This window comes from Gymnogyps californianus, chromosome 1 (genome assembly GCF_018139145.2).
Source record: "Gymnogyps californianus isolate 813 chromosome 1, ASM1813914v2, whole genome shotgun sequence".
Taxonomy (NCBI): domain Eukaryota; kingdom Metazoa; phylum Chordata; class Aves; order Accipitriformes; family Cathartidae; genus Gymnogyps; species Gymnogyps californianus.
The window spans coordinates 621,580-641,376 of NC_059471.1; the positions used below are offsets into that span (position 1 = coordinate 621,580).

Sequence of the window (19,797 nt, forward strand, 5' to 3'; positions counted from 1 at the left end):
ACAAATGTACTTTCTACTACATATGCTGCTTAGCCTTGACTTGTCCTGAAGCTCTTACCTCAGACAACTCTGCTCCTCCAAATGTCGAAACAAATTTACCCAAATAGCTTAGTCAGCTCAAAAGCTGCAACTAACTGAAAGAACAGCAGAACACTGACACCAAAGAAGACCACAAGCAGAATAAGTTCCTTGATGAGAGGCCTGTGGCTTATACACCCCTGGGCCCCACCCACCACCTGGGAAAGGCGGGGGTGAACCACCCAAAGGCATAAAGACAGCCAGAGGAGCAGCAGCAAGTTTTCTATCTGCCTTACGTTTACAGCAAGAAAAGCACTGAATAGAGAAATAGACCCTTACTAGAAATAACAGTATCTGCTCTTTTACTACAACTTTGTCTGTCGTGCCAGCAACACGGCCGGGTAGGTAATTAAACTTAGTTTTACTGGGACAAATGCTAACCTTCCTTTCAATAGATAGAACCAGTTTAAGAGCATACTAAGCCATGTGGGAAAGTAGTTAATTAAATGTAATAACAACATTGTTAGCAGAAACTATGTGTTTCAGTTTCCTATAGAAAAAGCAAAATGCTATGTGATTACAATTAATTTCTAGCAAGATTACACATATTAACTAGCTTCTACCAGAACTACGCTCTGGACATGGCTGAATGACAAAGCAGAAATAGATCCCATAAGAATCCCTTACCAAAAATATCTCTGGTTGCAAAGTGAATTATTTATGGTAAATCACCAAGAATTCCAAGTCACTGAGACTCCCCAATGATCTCTCCGACTGACTCCCTTAACAGAAACAGATGAGTCCCAAAGGACAGAAAACACCAAAAAAGAATGGAAATACAAGAAATGCATCAGAAACTGTATGAAGCAGCCTAATTAACACCTAAGTAGCTAGAACAAAAATAAATTGCAAAACACAACAAAAAAACACCAGGGGAGATGTGTCGATAAAAATAGATGAAGGCTATTGCCTTCTCTAAAATACTCAAGAGGAGGTCTGAGCTGACAATAGACATCTTTGGGGTACCAGGTACCAAATAGAAACATATAAGACATAGACAACAAAAAGACTGCTCTGGAACACAAATATGGCTTCGGAAAAGGTTCTGACAGAACAAGAGGCATTGTCACAGGGATTAGAGAGGTCCTGAAGGGGCCAGAGAGACCAAAGAAGTCTTGGGGATGCAATGAGGAACTCAAAAGTGAATTGAAGCCCAGCAAAAGCTGTCAGAGACTCTGGAATGAAGCGGAGCCCCACATGGGCCTCAGCAAAGCCCGGCAAAAGCTGTCAGAGAACTGTAAGGCAGCAGGGTGCCTTGCAAGTCTAGCCAAAGCCTGGCAAAAGCCCCAGGGCACTTGGGAGAGAAGCAGGGCCCCTTGTGGGCCTCAGCAAAGCCTGGCAAAAGCCATCAGACACTCTGGAAGGCCGCAGAGCCCCACATGGGCCTTGGCAAAGCCCAGCAAAAGCCATCAGAGACTCTGGAATGCAGCAGGGCCCCTTGCAGTCTTCAGCAAAGCCTGGCTAAAGCCATCAGACACTCTGGAATGAAGCAGAACCCTGTCCAGATGGTGGCAAAGCCCAGCAAAAGCCATCAGATGCTCTGGAAGGCAGCAGAGCCCTGTCCAGACACCAGCAAAGCCTGGCAAAAGCCCTGGAGTACTCTGGAGAGAAAGAGGGCCCCTAACCCTCTAACCTTCACCTAAGCTTATGTCATGGTTTAACCCCAGCTGGCAACTAAGCACTGCACAGCCGCTTGCTCACTCCCTGCCCCGTAGGATGGGGGAGAGAATCAGAAGAGTACAAGTGAGAAAACTCGTGGGTTGAGATAAAGACAGTTTAATAGGTAAAGCAAAAACTGCATGCGCAAGCAAAGCAAAGCAAGGAATTCATTCACTACTTCCCATCGGCAGGCAGGTGTTCAGCCATCTCCAGGAAAGCAGTGCTCCATCACACATAACGGTTACTTGGGAAGACAAATGCCATCACTCCAAACGTCCCCTTCTTCTTCTTCTTCTTCGTCCTTCTTCTTCCCCCAGCTTTATATGCTGAGCATGACATCATATGGTAAGGAATATCCCTTTGGTCAGTTGGGATCAGCTGTCCTGGCTGTGTCCCCTCCCAATTTCTTGTGCACCCCCAGTCTACTCACTGGTGGGGTAGTGTGAGAAGCAGAAAAGGCCTTGACTCTGTGTAAGCACTGCTCAGCAATAACTAAAACATCCCTGTATTATCAACACTGTTTTCAGCACAAATCCAAAACATAGCACCATACTAGCTATTATGAAGAAAATTAAGTCTACCCTAGCCAAAACCAGTACACCCTAACTCTAACCCTTACCCTAACTCTAACCCTAACCCCTAACCTTTATGGCCCTAATGCTAAGCCTAAATTTAACCCTAACCCCTAACTCTTACCCTAAACCTAATTAATCTAACCCTAACCCATAACCCTAATGACCCAAACCCTAACTGTAACCCTAACTGTAACCCTAACCCCTGACCCAGTAAACCTAAACCTAACTCCTTTCTTTAATTCCTAACCCCTACCACTGACCTTAAAGCCAAGCCCCTGGACTTTTTATCCCACTAACCCTAATTTCTTAAAAGCCTATGGTTCCAATGAGCAAGGGTTATGGTGTGCTGGGATTACATTGTGCCAGGTTTTGGGGGTGCTAAGGTTAAGGCAGGGTTGGCTGAAAAGTGTTAGTGTTATGGAGGGATTTAGCGTTCTGGGGTCCTGGGGTTTGGGGGGTATTTTTGCTTATCTTGCATTTTTTAGTTTCTTTTTGAAGGAGTCCAATTTTAGCTTGCTGTCTATTTTAGGACTAGGACAGTGGGTTTGGGTTTGCATACGATATGTTTTCTGGGTGTTTTTTTGGCTGTTCTGGTGGTTTAGATTGTGTTTACAGTCCTTTAAACATCATTTCTGGTTAAATGTGGCTGACTTGGGTCATCATGTATCATTTGCATTTCTGTCCAACTCCATTCCGGTGGATTTCAAACCACTTAGTGGCTATTATGGACAACTTCCATTCCTGTAGAACGCAGTTCCAGTGTCATTATGTAGTTTCCCGTTATTATCACAACTTCCGGTTTAGATTGGACCACTTCCTGTAGTTTTGCAGGACTTCCGGCCAATAGTGACTGACTTCCGTAGGACTAACGGGCACTTCTGGTTTCCCAGGCCAACCTACAGCCCACAGAGTTCCACTTTCGGAGGACTAACAGGCACTTCTGGGTTACTCGGAAGACTTCTGGCCCCTAGAGAACGACTTCCGTTGAACTAACATGCACTTCCGGTGTTTTGGGAGGTCCTACGGTCCGTAGAGGTACACTTTCAGAGGACTAGCAGGCACTTCTGCGTTTTAGGGAGGGCTTCGTGGCATTCTAGGCTGTTCTGGTCATACATCTTTGACCTGAACCTCATTAGCACAAAAATACACCTCGCGGCACATTGCGTGGCTCAACATGGCCGCTAGGAAGCCCAGTGCTCGAAGACTACACCTCCCGGTATGCCGAGCAAACCAATGTTGCGGCCTGGTAGCGTAGTGCCCAAGGACTACATCTCCCGGCATGCCCTACTGGCCATCATGGCTGCTTGGCGGTTTTCTGGTGGAAGACCTCATCTCCCAGCATGCCACGCTGACCAACATGGCTACCCGGAAGCCCAGTGCCGGAAGACTTCTCCTCCCGGCATGCCGCGGGCCCCAGGGTGGTGTGAACTATAGCCCTCCGGGGACGCCGTCCTTTCCCCCTGCCCTTCTCACACCCCCGTGTAGGACCCAGAAGCCGCCACAGAGCCCTGAGCCCAGCCTCGGGAACCCCAATACCGGCCCGGGGCTCACCCGCGATCGGCCCCGGTTCGCTCCGATAACTGCTATAGCCCCCCCCCACACACACACACAGCGCCCCACTCCTCTGGTAGGGTCCCGACCCGCCTCAGGCCCCCTGCATATGCTTCACGACCTTCCCCAGGGCATCCTTTTCCTAGCGATCCCCCTCCACTTTGACATGTCCCCGACCTGACCCGGGCTTCCGTGCAGCACTACTATGGCCCGTCAGCCCTCTTACCCCAACCCAGACTCCATCCAGGCTGGTCCCAGTGCCCAGACATCCCTTCATGCCTGGGTGTGGCCCTTGCACTACCCCGGTGCACCACCTTCCCCCATCACGGCCCCTAGCTGCCCACCACCCCAGTGCTGCATCCTCCTCCAGCCCCAATGCTGTTCTCCCTGGGCCCTGTCCTGGTGCATGCCCGGGCTCCATGTGTCACGTTGCCTGGGACATTCCCAGTTGCAGGGATGCCCTGCCCTGTTCACCTTCTCTGCGGTTTGGTCTGGATCCATGGTCTGGATCCTTGCCAGCAATGCTTGTCCCAGACTGACCCCAACATGAGAACCCTGAGCAGTACAGCGCCATCTGAGCATGGCCCTTCTGAGCAGCACAGTCCCCCACGCCCACCCTCACATGCAGCTAGTACAGACAGCCCCCATGGCCCACAGCTACAGGCCCATGGGGAACAGGGGGCCATCACCATTAACCCCCAAGCTGGGGCTACCAAGAGCTGGGTAGCAGAGGTGTGCCCCAGCTCTTGAGAGCAGTTTGCTGAAAGTTAAATGGAGAGCCCCAGGGTGGACAAAAAGGAAAAAGCAGTATTAAAGGTGACAAGAGAGTAAATGCAGAGCACTGCTGTGCAACAAAAGGAAAGCAAAGAAAACCACCAGGGGATGACAGGGAAATGGAGGACAAAACAATGACCCTGGAGTACACAAAAAAGCACTTGAAAAATCTTGAGACAGGGGAGAAAGTTAAACAGGGAAACTTTGTGGCATACTGCAATACAAACACGTGGCTCAGGGGTATGCAGAAAGGCACACGGAGGCCTCAGGGCAACCCAAAAATGTGAACTGAGGTGTTCAGAGGGCAAACGGAGGGCTCTGGGGCACTACAAAATACAAATGAAGGGTCTTGGTGCATACCAAAAGGGCCATAATGCATTCTGTGGGGATCAATGTGGCTGATGGAAATTGCCTGCAGGCACTCCCTGTTCCTGTCGAAACCCCATGTTCCAGAACCACCCACATAGGCCTCAGCCTCAGACACACTGGGAACATCTCAGTTTGTTGCAGGCAAACTGAGGAGCAGCCTGGAGACCTCACACAGCTCTGGAAGGTGATGGGAAATGCCATCAACAGCCCAGAGCGTTCATGGCAACACAAAGGAAATCTGCCACAACCACATGAACAGCATGGGGGTTCTTCAGGAATCCCCAGGGACCCCAAAAGGGTCCAAGAGACCTTGGGACCAGCTTCCACTCCTTCAGATCCAATGGATAACCCCCCTTCTCCTGGCTACTGTCTTCTGGCACTTTCTATCAAGGCTAAAGGGACTGCAGGAACCACACACAAGAGTACAAAGAATGAAGCAATTGTTTATTAATGCACATAAACAACATCTGGCAGTAAGTCTGCCATGGGGCTCAGTACCAATACACTGCCCCTTCTCTTTCAATACCCTAAGAGCCATTAATGGATCAGCATTCATGTCTGCTGAGGAAGGGCCAACTCCTGCTGCTGCCTGTGGTGCAGCAAGTCACTGAGTAGCTGTCAGCCACCCCCCACACTCCCCAAACACTTTTCCCTTTCGGCATATGTCGTGGTTTAACCCCAGCCGGCAGCTAAGCACCACGCAGCCGCTCGCTCACTGCCCCCCACCCCTGGGATGGGGAAGAGAATCAGGGAAAAAAAAACTCGTGAGTTGAGATAAAGACAGTTTAATAGGACAGAAAGGAATGAAAAACAATGATAATGATAATAATAATAATATGACAATAGCAATACTAAAAGAATTAAACTATACAAAGCAAGTGGTGCACAATGCAATTGCTCACCACTCGTTGACCGATGCCCAGTTAGTTCCCGAGCCGCGATCCCCCCTCCCAGTTAACTCCCCCCAGTTTATATACTGGCCATGATGTCATATGGTATGGAATAGCTCTTTGGCCAGTTTGGGTCAGCTGTCCTGATGGTGTCCCCTCCCAGCTTCTTGTGGCCCTCCAGCCTTCTTGCTGGCTGGGCACGAGAAGCTGAAAAATCCTTGACTTAGTATAAACACTACTTAGCAACAACGAAAAACATCAGTGTGTTATCAACATTCTTTTCCTACTAAATCCAAAACACAGCACTATACCAGCTACTAGGAAGAAAATTGACTCTGTCCTAGCCGAAACCAGGACAGCATAGGATTCAGATCTTATGTTTGAGATGAAAATCCTGCTCTCACCTGTCTGCATTTCTCCCCAACCCCTAAGACTAGAGCCCTGCAAGAAAATTTCACATCTCTTTGGTCATTCACCACCTCAGCAGTGTGACTGAATAGGTCATGCCAGCACTCTATCGAACCAAGACCTAAGATCTGAACACAGAGCCAAATGCTGACTGTCAAAGGGGGAGGTTACAGTAGTGATCCTAACCAGAAGAATATTGTACAGGAGTTAGTGATCCATTTAACAGTTAACCTGAGAAGGCGCAGGCCTGGTGCTGTGCTATGTGGCAAATAAAGCTTGGCCTTCAAGCCTGTGTTGTGCTGCACATACCCCTTGCTCACAGCATAATGTTAGCCACCTAATAATGGTAACAAAGGAACCTGTAGACAGCTCCCACTTGGCACTGGCAATTACATCACCTGCATGTCCTTCTCTTTATCAAAAAGCAGCAGGTTCTCAAGTGAACATCCTTTTGTTTGACAGTAGAAATGATGAATGGTATTATTTTGTTCTACGAAAATAAGAGCTCGAGACACCAAGTTGTTGGTGGAACCTCTCCATAAGCAGGATCTGCACTGCATGCCGTGCCCTGATGGGAGGTCCCTCTAACTCGGCACAACTCCACGTTGCCAGCATCTGAAGGGACATAAGATTACCTATATTATCCTCTTTTTCCTTCTGGTCTTAGCTTCCATAAATGGCATTTTAATCAATACCTTACATAGTCTGAGTGCTTTTCTTAATGAGATCACAAAGAAAACTAGCTCCAGTGCACTACTTCTGTGAACCTGTTTTGCATCTTTTGTTTTCTTACCTTTGCATCCTGTCCTGACACAAAGCGGCAGGAACCTCTAGTATAACAAAAGGGCAACAAGGAATATAGGTGATCCAGCTTACAACCTGAATTAATTCCATAGCCTGCTAGCGATGTAAACTGGGAAGTCCTTCATGGATTCATAATGCAGTTCCTAGCATGACCTGATTCATGTGCCTTCTGCAGCAGGGAGACCATGTTCAAGTGCATCAAGTTGCAATTCCTCTTCTGTCTCCTCCCAAACACCTCAGTGAATTGCACTTCTCATCTTTTTTATTTACACGCTCCCCACCTGAGGCCCTGCCGAGTCACAGGACCTCCCCAATCTCCTCCAGATCCTGGACATTGGCCATTCACAACTGAAGGAGGAGGGAGCTTGATGGGAAACGGAGCCAAGTGACTGCAGGGCCTACTCCTGCTCCAGTGTCTGCCAGCTCCTTGGATACACTCCAGGCCCAGCAGGTGCTCTCAAAGGCACTTTCCTTTGTGTACCCCTTTCCTTATCACAGCCAGTAGAAGCCATGCAGAGCCACTGAGGTTATTCCACCTTCTCCTTAATTTCATAGGTTTATAGACACCTCTTCTCACTGAAGAATTCAGAAGGTAATCTGAATTTTGGATGCCTACAGACGTAATCCCAATCAGCAGCCTCAACCAATTTTGGTACTGCAATAGCTTTAGAGATCTCCCTTTCTCATTTTCTAGTTTATACACCAAGGAGTTTCTCTAGTAGTTTTCCACAGGGCTTTCCCCAAAACAAAAACCTCCCTGAACTAATTTGGTCATCCTGTATAAAATATATATAGACAGAAGTGTATGTCTCTTCTCAAGAACATCATCCTAGTTTGAACATTGTGCTCAAACACTGTGTTCCAAGCACAGCCTCCTCACCATGCCACCTTCTCAGGCATAGAAGAAGAGTTCAAATGTTAGCAATGAGGCTGAGCTGTGATTTCACGTAGCAACCCCCCTGCCCCTCTTTTATTGGTATGTCATTACGCTCCCAGGAAACAAGCAAGGGCTACAGCTAGCAGGGTCTGAGCTGCTGGCAACAAGAATCAGAGGAGCATGAGTGTGTCATATCTAGACTAGACACGACCTTTTGAAACATTCAAGTATGATCTATGATACACTTCCTTTCACTTATTTAATTATGCTTGACTGAACATTTCCAATGGCTTTTTGACTCAGTGGCTTCACTGTACTTCCAACTCAGCACTGTGCAAAGTCATGTCCCTTTTGAAAACAGCATTGTTCCTGATTTCACCTCTAGGGACTACTACTGTCACCACAGAGCTACTTTTGAGATACTTTATTTACAGCAACACAAAGAGCAGTACAAAAAAAAGACAGATGACGTATGCAACCTCTTGTCATAACTGTCCCTCCTAATTCTACCTTTACAAATGCATTCTGGATACAAAACCTTTGTGGAAACATTTTGCTGCTTTTGGACCTACAAATGAATAGATGTCTCACCAGTGCAGCAGCATGGTTCAGTCCTGTTTGGTCCCAGTCAGTGGCTGGTCAGGATGTTGCTGACGCTCAATGAGACAGGCTCTGGGTTCAGGTGTGTCCCAAAGGAGAAGCAGTTCCCACCACCGCCAATAAGTAACAACTCCTTCTCATTTGGCAGAAAGACACTACTGTGATTATGTAGCATTAATGGCCACTCCAGATGCTCCTAAAAAAGGAAAGGAGATTTTGAACACATGTGTACCTCATACAATGCTGTAGAGATACTTCATATGGTACCTTCATTAGAAAGTTAAGAAGAGCCACACTGGGTCCCATGTAGGACCATTTAGTCCACTATACCACCCACAAATGTGGGCAAAAATAGATAGCTAGAGAGCACAGGAACAAAGAAACCATAATATACTCCTCTAGTATACTCCATCCACCCAACAACTTGCAGTTCAGTGATTTTTAATGAGAGAGAATGTCTTTCTACTCCCTGAACCTTAATGTTTTCCCTTCCAAGAACATAGCCAGTCACTTTTTGAATCCATGTAAACCTCTGGCATTCATGTCCTGTGGCAAGGAGTTCCAGAGCTTACCTATGTTTCATATGAAGCACTCTTTTGAAGCGTATTGCCTGCCAGCTTCTTTCAATGTCTCCTAGTTCTTATATTAGAAGAAGCAATGAACAGTCATGCCCTCTTCACCACAAAGGAGACAGCCTGAAGTATATAGTTATACATCTGAAGTCCAAGAAACATCTGATTTATAACCTGTATATCTGACAATCTGAAGAGAAGCTCTTTCACGATGACCTCCAATATTCGAAAGCTCAGGAAAGTGAACTTTGGAGACACTCTTGTTGCAGACAACAGACTGTAGCAGTAACAACACTGCTGTGTTGGCAATTCAGTTATTGTTGGGGCCACTGGAATCTGAAGAGGGCAGGTTGTAGAGGCTTCTGTTGTAAAATGCTCAAAACAGAAGGCAACTTTTATGAGGGTACCCTTGTCTATATTCCTGAAGAAAGGTTAAGGGGTAGTGATTAAGAGAGATGTATCTGCCCATGGTAACTGTTCCATGGCTTTTTCAAGCACAGAGAAAGCTGCCAGCCAATTGTTTTGATGCTATCACCTTCTAACACATGTATCAAAGCAGTAATACTAATGGTACCCAGTACTGCACAGAAAATCACTGACAATTCCAGTCTTTCAAAACTTGGGACCAATCCATATACACTGTACAGTACTATCAATACTTTAGCATAGTACTGATAGGTTCAAAAGCCTACAAAGTTTTGCCTAAGTCAAAGCGAACAGCTCATAAGCAAAGGCAGCTACCAATCCATCTACATCCACTTATTCAATGTAAACAAAAAAGTTCTATGCTTTTAGATACAACTTTATTATCACTGTACCCATCCTCACCGCTATCCAACAAGAGTCCTGTTTTATCTAAAGGACACTAGGCCACTTACAACTTCTGCGATAGAGAGTAAGAAAAAACTAAACTACATTTACGCATACTTCATGCTTTATGCCCTCAGGAAAATGCTGCAAGGTCAGCCAGATGCACACATACTGCCTATTATAAAAAACAGACCAGTCACAAATTCCAGTTTCACCAAGGACAGGATCCATATGTACAGATATCTAAAGAAATTTATTTCTTTACATAAAAGATAAATAAAAACTTGTCAAGCAACAGAAGCTTTCTCGTAGAATTATAGAATCATAGAATGGTTTGGGTTGGAAGGGACCTTTCAAGGTCACCTAGTCCAACCCCCCTGCAATGAGCAGGGACATCTTCAACCAGATCAGGTTGCTCAGAGCCCCATCCAACCTCACCTTGAATGTGTCCAGGGATGGGGCATCTACAACCTCTCTGGGCAACCTGTTCCAGTGTTTCACCACCCTCATCATAAAAAATTTCTTCCTTATACCTAGTCTGAATCTACTCTCCTTTAGTTTAAAACCATTACCCCTTGTCCTATCGCTACAGGCCCTACTAAAAAGTCTGTCCCCATCTATCTTATAAGCCCCCTTTAAGTATTGGAAGGCCGCAATAAGGTCTCCCTGGAGCCTTCTCTTCTCCAGGCTAAACAACCCCAACTCTCTCTCAGCCCATTCTCACAGCAGAGGTGTTCCAAGCCTCTCATCATTTTTGTGGCCCTCCTCTGGACCCGCTCCAACAGGTCCATGTCTTTCTAGTACTCCAGGCAGTATTATCACAGATGAGGGCTACTAACAGATTTAGACTAAGTTCTGCCCAGAGTATGCCAAAATCCTGCTATGTGACATCACCTGTATGATTGTTCTTCACTGAATCACAGAACAGAATCACAGAATAGTTGAGGTTGGAAGGGACCTCCGAGTATCATCTAGTCCAACCACGCCTGTTCAAAGCAGGCTCAACTACAGCAGGTTGCTCAGTACCTTGCCCAGTCAGGTTTTGAATATCTCCAATGATGGAGACACCACAGCCTCTCTGAGCAACCTGTTCAGTGTTCAATCACTCTTAAAGTTTTCTTATGTTTAAGTGGAGTTTCCAGTATTTCAATGCTGTTTTCTTCTTGTACTTCAGGCAGCAGCTATAGCACACAGCAATTTCCACCATGAAGTTTTTAATGACATTATACCACAGACCTCCATAAAGACTAACTGAGGCTCTGGTTTGATCTGCTCTCCTCTTCCACAGACATCATGAAATTACTATGTTTCTGTCCATCTCAGTTCTGCTCCCCCGGTCTGGAATAGAGCAGCTCCATGCCCTCCAGTCTTCTGCACAGCCAGACTCTCCCTCTCTTAACACTATTATGTTCTCTGGGCTGGTAAAAGCACTTCAAAATTAGATTCTACCTTAATCAGGAAATGTTTATTCCACTCACAAATTTGCCTACTTTGCATTCCCTACTCTGTTTCAGGGAATAGCCCTAAAGTTACCACATTCGTTCACACAACACTGTTTAGCCTGAAAGAAAAATTTCAGTACTTACCACGTTAATTGTATAGTCCAAGCAGAGACCAGTCATTAAGTCAATGACAGTGATGCCTGGCACAGAGGATGAGTGAAACCACACTCCACCAACAAGCAGAAGTTTTCCATCATGCACATGTGCAGTATGTGAATACCTGTGAGTTCAAAATGAGATTGAACTCCATTAGTAAGAGAGGCAGGTAGAGACAGGCCAAAGATTCACTGCTGAATGCCTTGTATTTACCTCGGGATGAGAGGAGGGTGTGTCTCTACTGTCTGCCACTGAAAGCCATGTTCAAGCTCCCTCAGAAAGAAAACTGAACCTAAGGGCTGCTCAGCTGCTCCCAGACCTCCTGCAATTAGCACTCCTCCTTTCCAGCTACAGGCACTGTGAGAGTGACGGCTTTCTGGTACTGGACCCTCAACAGGAATCTAGGAAAACATAAGTCCAAGGCTGAAGTTTGCCAAGCTAAGTGTCTTCTTCATGTCCAGGCTCTTAAATGATGTCTTCCTGTTACATGTCCTGTGGGATGTAACATTCCGTCCTGCCGTAGGATAGGAACAATTGCTGGAGGGGAACAGAGTAAGCATGATAGGGAACAATCAAAAAAACCCCAACCTACACATATTCCTCTAGGGATGGCTAAGTAGAAGCGTTTCCATTTACACTATCTCCAGTATTTCTCTGGCTCTCAGTATATTTAATATCGTTCAGTCTTTAGAGAGTTTTATTTCTGCACACTTATTAGAGGTAACTTTATTTGCATTCTTGCATGCTGCTTTCTGTTCAAGACATGCACCTGAGAACTGCAAGTTTACAAACACATTGTCGTGGTTTAACCCCAGCCAGCAAATAAGCACCACGCAGCCACTTCCCCCTCCCCCCTCCCAGTAGGATGGGGAGGAGGACAAAAAAAAGGTAAAACTCGTGGGTTGAGATAAGAACCCTTTAATAACTAAAGTAAAATAAAATACACTACTAACTAAGAATAATAATAATAATATAATAATAATTGTAATGAAAAGGAATATAACAAAAAAAAAGAAATAACACCCAAGAAAAGACAAGTGATGCACAATGCAATTGCTCACCACCCACTGACTGATGCCCGAGCAGCAATCTGCCCCTCCCGGCCAACTCCCCCGTTTATATACTGGGTATGACGTTCTATGGTATAGAATACCCCTTTGGCTAGTTCAGGTCAGCTGTCCCGGCTATGCTCCCTCCCAGCTTCTTGTACACCTGCTTGCTGGCAGAGCATGGGAAACAGAAAAATCCTTGACTTAAGGTAAGCGCTACTTAGCAACAACTAAAACATCAGTGTGTTATCAACAGTATTCTCACAGTAAATCCAAAACACAGCACTCTACCAGCTACTAAGAAGAAAATTAACTCTATCCCAGCTGAAACCAGGACACACAGGGACTAATGCAGTGACCAGCAAAGCAGGCGATCAGTGGCTCAAACCACAGAGCAAGATAAAATGCTGAACTGCAGTACTAATATGCAGAAAGAAAACCTTTAGTGCAAGCACTAAAGGAAAAAATGTAAGATGAGGGGTTTAAAGGAATATCATAGCAAACAAGCTGTGGAGAAAATTTTGGAGGCCATCTGGTCCATCCCTTTATCCTAAAGCAAATGCAACTATATCCATTATCATCTGGAGAGATGGTTTAATAGTTTCTGAAAGTCTGTAGTGACAAGAATTTCTCACTTCTTTAGGCAGTCTACTGCAGCACTTTACTATCTTCAGAATTAATAGCTTTTCTTAGTGTCCACTTGAAGGTGCCCTTTCTATAGATTCCTTGTACTACTCAAAGTAAAAATGGAGAACAACTTGTTTGTCCTCTCTGCAGCTATATTTTACACATTTGAAGATTTATTTCTATCTTGAGTCTTCTCCAGACTCAACAGCTACAAGTCCTTCAAAATCTTCCCCTGTAAGGTATGTGGTCTGTGGTTTTTAAACTCCATCTTTAATAAACTGCAATGTGTTTTTCACAAGTATTTCTTCCATGTCGAAGTAATTTTCAATTTTCATCTTGTCCACTAATGTACTATTGAGCCTACTCTGCCTGATGTTAACTGCCTATATAATATAAATACTCTTTGCTTCATTGTTCTTGTCATTAATAATTGGACCCCAGGACTGATCCTGTGGGACACCACCATTTCCACAGAGCGTGATTTCTAAGTATTCTGAAAGTCTGATTTCCAAATAATTTTGCACTACCCTGCAATACTCATGTTTAAATCACGTCTTCCTAGTATGTTATGAAAGTGTCACACAAGATGTGTCGAAGTCCTACTAAAGTCATGATACATACCCTTTCTTTAGGACAAGATCTATGCCATGCCATAGAAACATAAATAATATTAAACAAATTACTTTTTGAACTCTTGGTGGTGGTCACTTGTCGCCCAATTATCTTCCAGATATTTACAGTCTGTTACTATTAGTTTCTGTATTTTTGAAGACCTGAGATGAAGTTGATTTGGCTTCCGTAAAAGAAGTTCAAAGCATATGTGGAGGGCGAGAGCATCTGTTTCCTTAAGTTTATTGAGTCGCAATCACTTTCAATGCCAATGAATAATAAGTAAAGGGGGAACCAATAAACAAAAACACACAGACACACAAACCTGATAGACAAGGGATAACGGAGACAATGCCAAAGATCAAAAGTCTCCCATCACTAATCCCATTATGAAACTCCAGGCATAGCTTTGGAGAGGACCAACCTGGACTTTGCAACTGAAGGGGGAAGTGAGGAACAAGAGGATTCGGAAGACTCAAGGGAAGGCCTGTGGGACTAAAGAAAACTTATTAAGCAATGTTTAGGAGAACGGGACCATTGGCAAACAAAGAGGGGGAACAAACAGAAAAGGGTATAAAAGGGGTCAGCTGCATGTAAACAGTCACTAGTCAGTACACTTGTCTGACTGAGCTCTGCACCTGATCAATCTATCTTGTTGATTAAATCCTTTCTTAACTATCTCTCTGTGTAATGTCGCTCTCTACCCCATGCATGTGAGTGATGCAAGGACCAAGTGCCTGCAACTGCAGAGACAAGCATTAGTGAATATAGAGCCAGCAAATGGAGTCAGAGCGGGGAAGGGAAGCATTCCTGGGCCTTTTGTGCCAGCAACTGGAGCAAGGGAGGGTCTCAGCATCAGGAGTTGGAGGGGCCACAGATCTTGGGAGCATCTTCATGGCTCTCAAAGACTTTGTGTCCAGAGTGCCAGCTACTGGGGGGGCCAGTGTGAGTGAATTTGGGACAATGAACTGGAGTCAGACTGGGGATGTAAGCACCCCTGGGCCTGTGGCGCGACTGGAAGTCTCAGTGCCAGACAACTGGGACAAGACCACCACAGGTCACAGGACCTGTGCATGTCCCAGATGCAACTACTTGGGTGACCAGGGCAACTGAATCAAGTGAGAATCTCAGCACCAGCAGCTGGAATAGGACCATGGGTCACAGCACCCATGTGCCTTGATGCCAGCTGCTGGAGGGGGGACCACTGCATTTGTATTTTCCCTGAACCTTATGTGTATGTCAGTGTGCATCTCCAAGTCTTGCTCTCGAGACCTTTCACCATCTTGGTCGCCCTCAAGAAGAGAACCATAGAATCACAGAATCAGAGAATATCTCGAGTTGGAAGGGACCCATAAGGACCATCGAGTCCAACTCCCTGCTCCTCACAGGACTACCTAAAACTAAGCCATATGACTAAGAGCATCATCCAGACGCTCCTTGAACTCTGTCAGGCTTGGTGCCGTGATCACCTCCCTGGGGAGCCTGTTCCAGTGACCGACCACCCTCTCAGTGAAGAACCTTTTCCCAAGGTCCAATCTGAACTTCCCCTGACACAGCTTCATTCCATTTCCTCGTGTTCTGTCGCTGGTCACCAGAGAGAGGAGATCAGCACCTCCCCCTCCGCTGCCCCCCTTGAGGAAGTTGTAGACTGCGATGAGGTCACCCCTCAGCCTTCTCTTCTCCAAGCTGAACAAACCAAGTGACCTCAGCCGCCCCTCATAAGTCTTGCCCTCAAGACCTTTCACCATCTTGGTCGCCCTCCTCTGGACACACTCTAATACTTTGATGTCCTTCTTATATTGAGGTGCCCAAAACTGCACACAGTACTCGAGGCGGGGCCGCACCAGTGCAGTGTAGAATGGGACAACCACCTCCCTCGACCGGCTAGCTATGCTGTGCTTGATGCACCCCAGGACACAGCTGGCCCTTCTGGCTGCCAGGGCACACTGTTGACTCATGTTCAACTTGCCATCAACCCAAATCCCCAAATCTTTTTCCGCAGGGCTGCTCTCCAGCCTCTCGTCCCCCAATTTGTATGTATAACCAGGATTACTCCGTCCTAGGTACAGAATTTGGCACTTGCTCTTGTTAAATTTCGTACGGTTGGTGATTGCCCAGCTCTCTAGTCTATCCAGATCTCTCTGTAAGGCCTCTCTACCCTCGAGGGAGTCCACAGCTCCTCCTAATTTAGTATCATCAACAAACTTACTTAATGTATATTCGACTCCTGCATCCAGATCACTTACAAAAACGTTAAAGAGCACTGGCCCTATAATTGAGCCCTGCGGAACCCCACTGGTGTCTGGCTGCCAGCCTGAGGTAACCCCATTTACTGAAACTCTTTGAGCCCAACGCGTCAGGCAATTGTTCACCCATGATATTATGGACTTGTCTAGCTGTATGCTGGACATTTTGTCCAGAAAGATACCGTAAGAGACAGTATCAAAAGCTTTGCTAAAACCCAAAAACCCCACATCTACTGGCTTCCCTTGGTCAACTAGATGGGTGGCCTTGTCATAAAAGGAAATTAAGTTAGTTAAACAGGACTTTCCCCTTGTGAACCCATGCTGGCTATGATCAATGACTGCACTGCCTCTCAAGTGTTTTTCAGTAACTCCCAGAATAACCTTCTCCATAATTTTAACAGGCACTGAAGTGAGACTGACAGGCCTGTAATTACCAAGGTCTTCCTTCTTATCCTTCCTGAAAATTGGGACATTTGCCAGCTTCCAGTCAACTGGGACCTCTCCAGACTCTGAAGACCATTGAAAAATAATGGAAAGAGGTCCCATGATAACATCAGCCAGCTCTTTCAGTACCCTGGTATGAATCCCATCGGGCCCCACAGATTTAAGTGCATCCAGCTGGAGCAGCAAGTCTTGAACAAGTTCAGAATCAGCTGGGAGTTTATCATTCCCCGACTCACGGTCTTCCAACAGTGGGCTCCAGGGGTGCCAGAGTCCACTATCGGTGTTAGAGACAGAGGCAAAGAAAGCATTAAAGTCTCCACTTTTTCTATGTCCCTATTTGTGAGGTGACCGACCTCATCAAGTAACAGACCAATGTTATCTCTGATCCTCCTTTTGCTGTTAAAGTATTTAAAAAAGCCCTTTTTGTTGTCCTTCACAGTACTGGCCAGCCTGAAGTCTAATTGAGCTTTGGCCGCACAAATTTTCTCCCTACAGTGGCAAACAGCATGCCTGTAGTCCCTCTGTAGTCCTCCTGTGTCACCTGTCCTTGCTTCCAATGTCCATACACTTTCCTTTTCCACCTAAGTTCTAGAAGACCCCTGCTCAGCCAAGCCAGCCTTCTGCCCCACTTGCTTGACTTCTGACACTTTGGAATTGCCTGCTCCTGTGCTCTTAAAAAGTGATCAGCATTCATGGACCTCAATGCCTTCAAAAGCAGATTCCCAGGGGACCTTACTAACTAGTTCCTTCAGCAGCCCGAAGTCCCCATATCCAGGGTCCAAGTTTTGCTGACAGTTCTTCTCCTATCGCCGACAATTTGAAACTCAGCTACTTCATGGTCACTGTGACCAAGACAGCCACCAATCACCACTTTGCCCATGAGTCCTTCGCTGTTTAGAAACAACAAATCTAGGAGGGCACCTTTCCTAGTTGGCTCCTTTAGTACCTGCACCAAGAAGTTATCTTCAATGTGCTTCAGGAACTTCCTGGACCTGTTTGTGTCTGCTGTATGATGTTCCCAGTTGATGTCTGGGAAGTTAAAATCGCGCATAAGGACAAGGGATCTTGAGAACCCTTGATCTAGAGATATCTCTTAATTCCTTATAGAATAATTCATTGGTGTCATCGTCCTGGCTGGGTGGTCGATAGTAGACTCCCACAACATCTGCTTTATTTGCTTTCCCCTTAATCCTTACCCAGAAGCTCTCAACTGTGTTGTTGCCAACTACAAGCACCATACAATCCAACCCCTCCCTTATATACAGCACCACCCCCCTGCCTCGCCTGCCCCGCCTATCCCTCCTGAAGAGTCTATAAGCATGAATCATGGCACACCAGTCACAGGACTCATCCCACCAGCCTTCTCTTATGCCAATGATGTCGTAGCTCTGGGACTGGGCCAAAGCTTCCAGCTCCTCTTGTTTATTCCTCATGCTGTGCGCATTAGTATAGAGACATTTCACCTGGGTAGCAGCATGTTCCCATCGGAGCTCTGCCTGGGAAGTTACATCAGTTGCGGACATAGCCTTCTGCCGAGTGGATACCATTGCTCCCTGTTTGAGCTGGCAAAGTTACAGTGCCCTTCGACACAAACTGCTGCGCCACGCCCTTGCTGACACGCCACGCCCTTGCTGACACGCCACGCCCTGTTTTCCTGCCCTGGTCACTAGTGCTCCCTAGGGGTTTCTTTTATAGGTGTGGGGAGTTGGCTGCCGTTGCTCCTGGCCCTGTCTCTGTGCTCCCCTGAGGTTTCCCCAGTTCAGGAAACCTCCCTGCACACCGCGCTAGAGCGTTCACTGCGGATTGTGCCGGCACCAGAGCTGCTTGCCTCCATGACTGAGAACGCTCACGGGGAAATCTTATCAACATGTATAAATGCCTAACGGGAGAGATGAAAGAAGACAGAGACAGAATGTTCTCAGTAGTATCCAGCGACAGGGCAAGAGGCAACGGGCACAAACTGAAATACAAAAAAATCCACTTAAACATAAAAACCCCTCACATTTTACTATAAGGGTGGTCAAGCACTGGAAGAAGTTGCCCAAAGAGGTTCTGGAGTCTCCACCCTTGGAGATAATCAAAACCCAACAGGACAATATCCTGAGCAACCTGTTCTAGTTAGACCTGCTTTAAGCAAGGGTGCTGGACTAGATGATCTCCAGATGTCCCTTCCAACCTCAACTATTCTGTGAAGACTGTATTCCACTAAATAGCAAGGTGTTTAGAAGTTAGCTCTAACTCTAATCACTGTGGAGTGTGACAGTACTGCTAATGCCATCCGCTACAATATGGTAATACCACTGTGATTTAGTTGGGCTTCCAATACAGCAGCATGCACCTATACTCCCCAGGGCCTCCCTAAGTTCTTACCACAGTGCAGGAAAGTTCTTCAGTGTGCAGGAAATACCAGTCCCCTAGCACAGGCTCCACAGCAGAGCGGCCACCATACAGAAACAAGTACTTCTCACCTACGGTAAAAGACAACCAGGTGAAAAGAGAAGTTAGAATTTGGTATGTCACAAAAGCAAAAACTTCTGTTTGCATAGAAGGGAAGCTGACCGAAGACAGAAATTAATGCAGTCAGGCAGAAGTTTTATACGCTATTTATATTAAGACATCCTGCAACCCGACGAACATTTCCAGACTTTAGCAATAACTGCAAGAAATTGTTTCATAGATACAGGAATTAGTCTTGTATCTAGATCTTTTATAAGACACATGGAAGACTAAATATTTTTACTAAGAAGCTGTATTCTTTACGTTTGTGGTCATTCACAAGACCCCCATCATCCACTTACATTGTGTAGTTTCTGAATGTTTAAGGTCTGAATGGAAATCATACACTATAGTCTCAAAACCAAAAGGAGAAAACATGTTTTTTAATATACCTAATGGACTTCAGGAATGAAAATTTAGGCAATGGAAAGATTACCCCTGTAGAACTAATAAAACTAGAAAACCCTAAGTATATCAATCATAGCAACACAATGACATCTATTTATCCCAAGAAAACAGATAAATCCTCATAAGACAACAAGAATGTGTATTTGTTCATACAAAAGGGAAATAATGATAATTTAAGTGTGTAGAGGTTAATCTGGAGAAGCCTCAAAAAGGAGGTACAAAAGGTGCACAAGTACTTTGGGTAGATGTCAACAATGTGTGTTAACTGCACTATGCCCTGTCAGCTCACTTCTTCATAATGGACTGTGCACATAACACAAGTGTTGGTCGCTTACTTCAGCTACAAAGCAAAA

General features: G+C 45.8%; 1 protein-coding gene across 11 annotated transcripts in view; it reads right to left on the minus strand.

The window, feature by feature from the left end:
- The window catches only part of LOC127029420 (tRNA wybutosine-synthesizing protein 4-like), a 44,436-nt gene that overhangs the window by 10,961 nt on the left and 13,678 nt on the right, over nt 1–19,797 (minus strand). For 8 of the 11 annotated variants that reach the window (XR_007768189.1, XR_007768185.1, XR_007768186.1 and 5 more), the window contains exons 8-11: nt 18,911–19,008; nt 11,779–11,966; nt 11,554–11,689; nt 8,577–8,781 (exon numbers count right to left, since the gene is read on the minus strand). Coding sequence is in view for 3 of the 11 variants with exons in the window: in XM_050915040.1 (XP_050770997.1) it covers nt 8,614–8,781; nt 11,554–11,689; nt 11,779–11,966; nt 18,911–19,008 (590 nt within the window). In the remaining 8 variants the exon portion in view is untranslated. The other 3 variants (XM_050915040.1, XM_050915041.1, XM_050915039.1) reach the window with 3 other exon arrangements.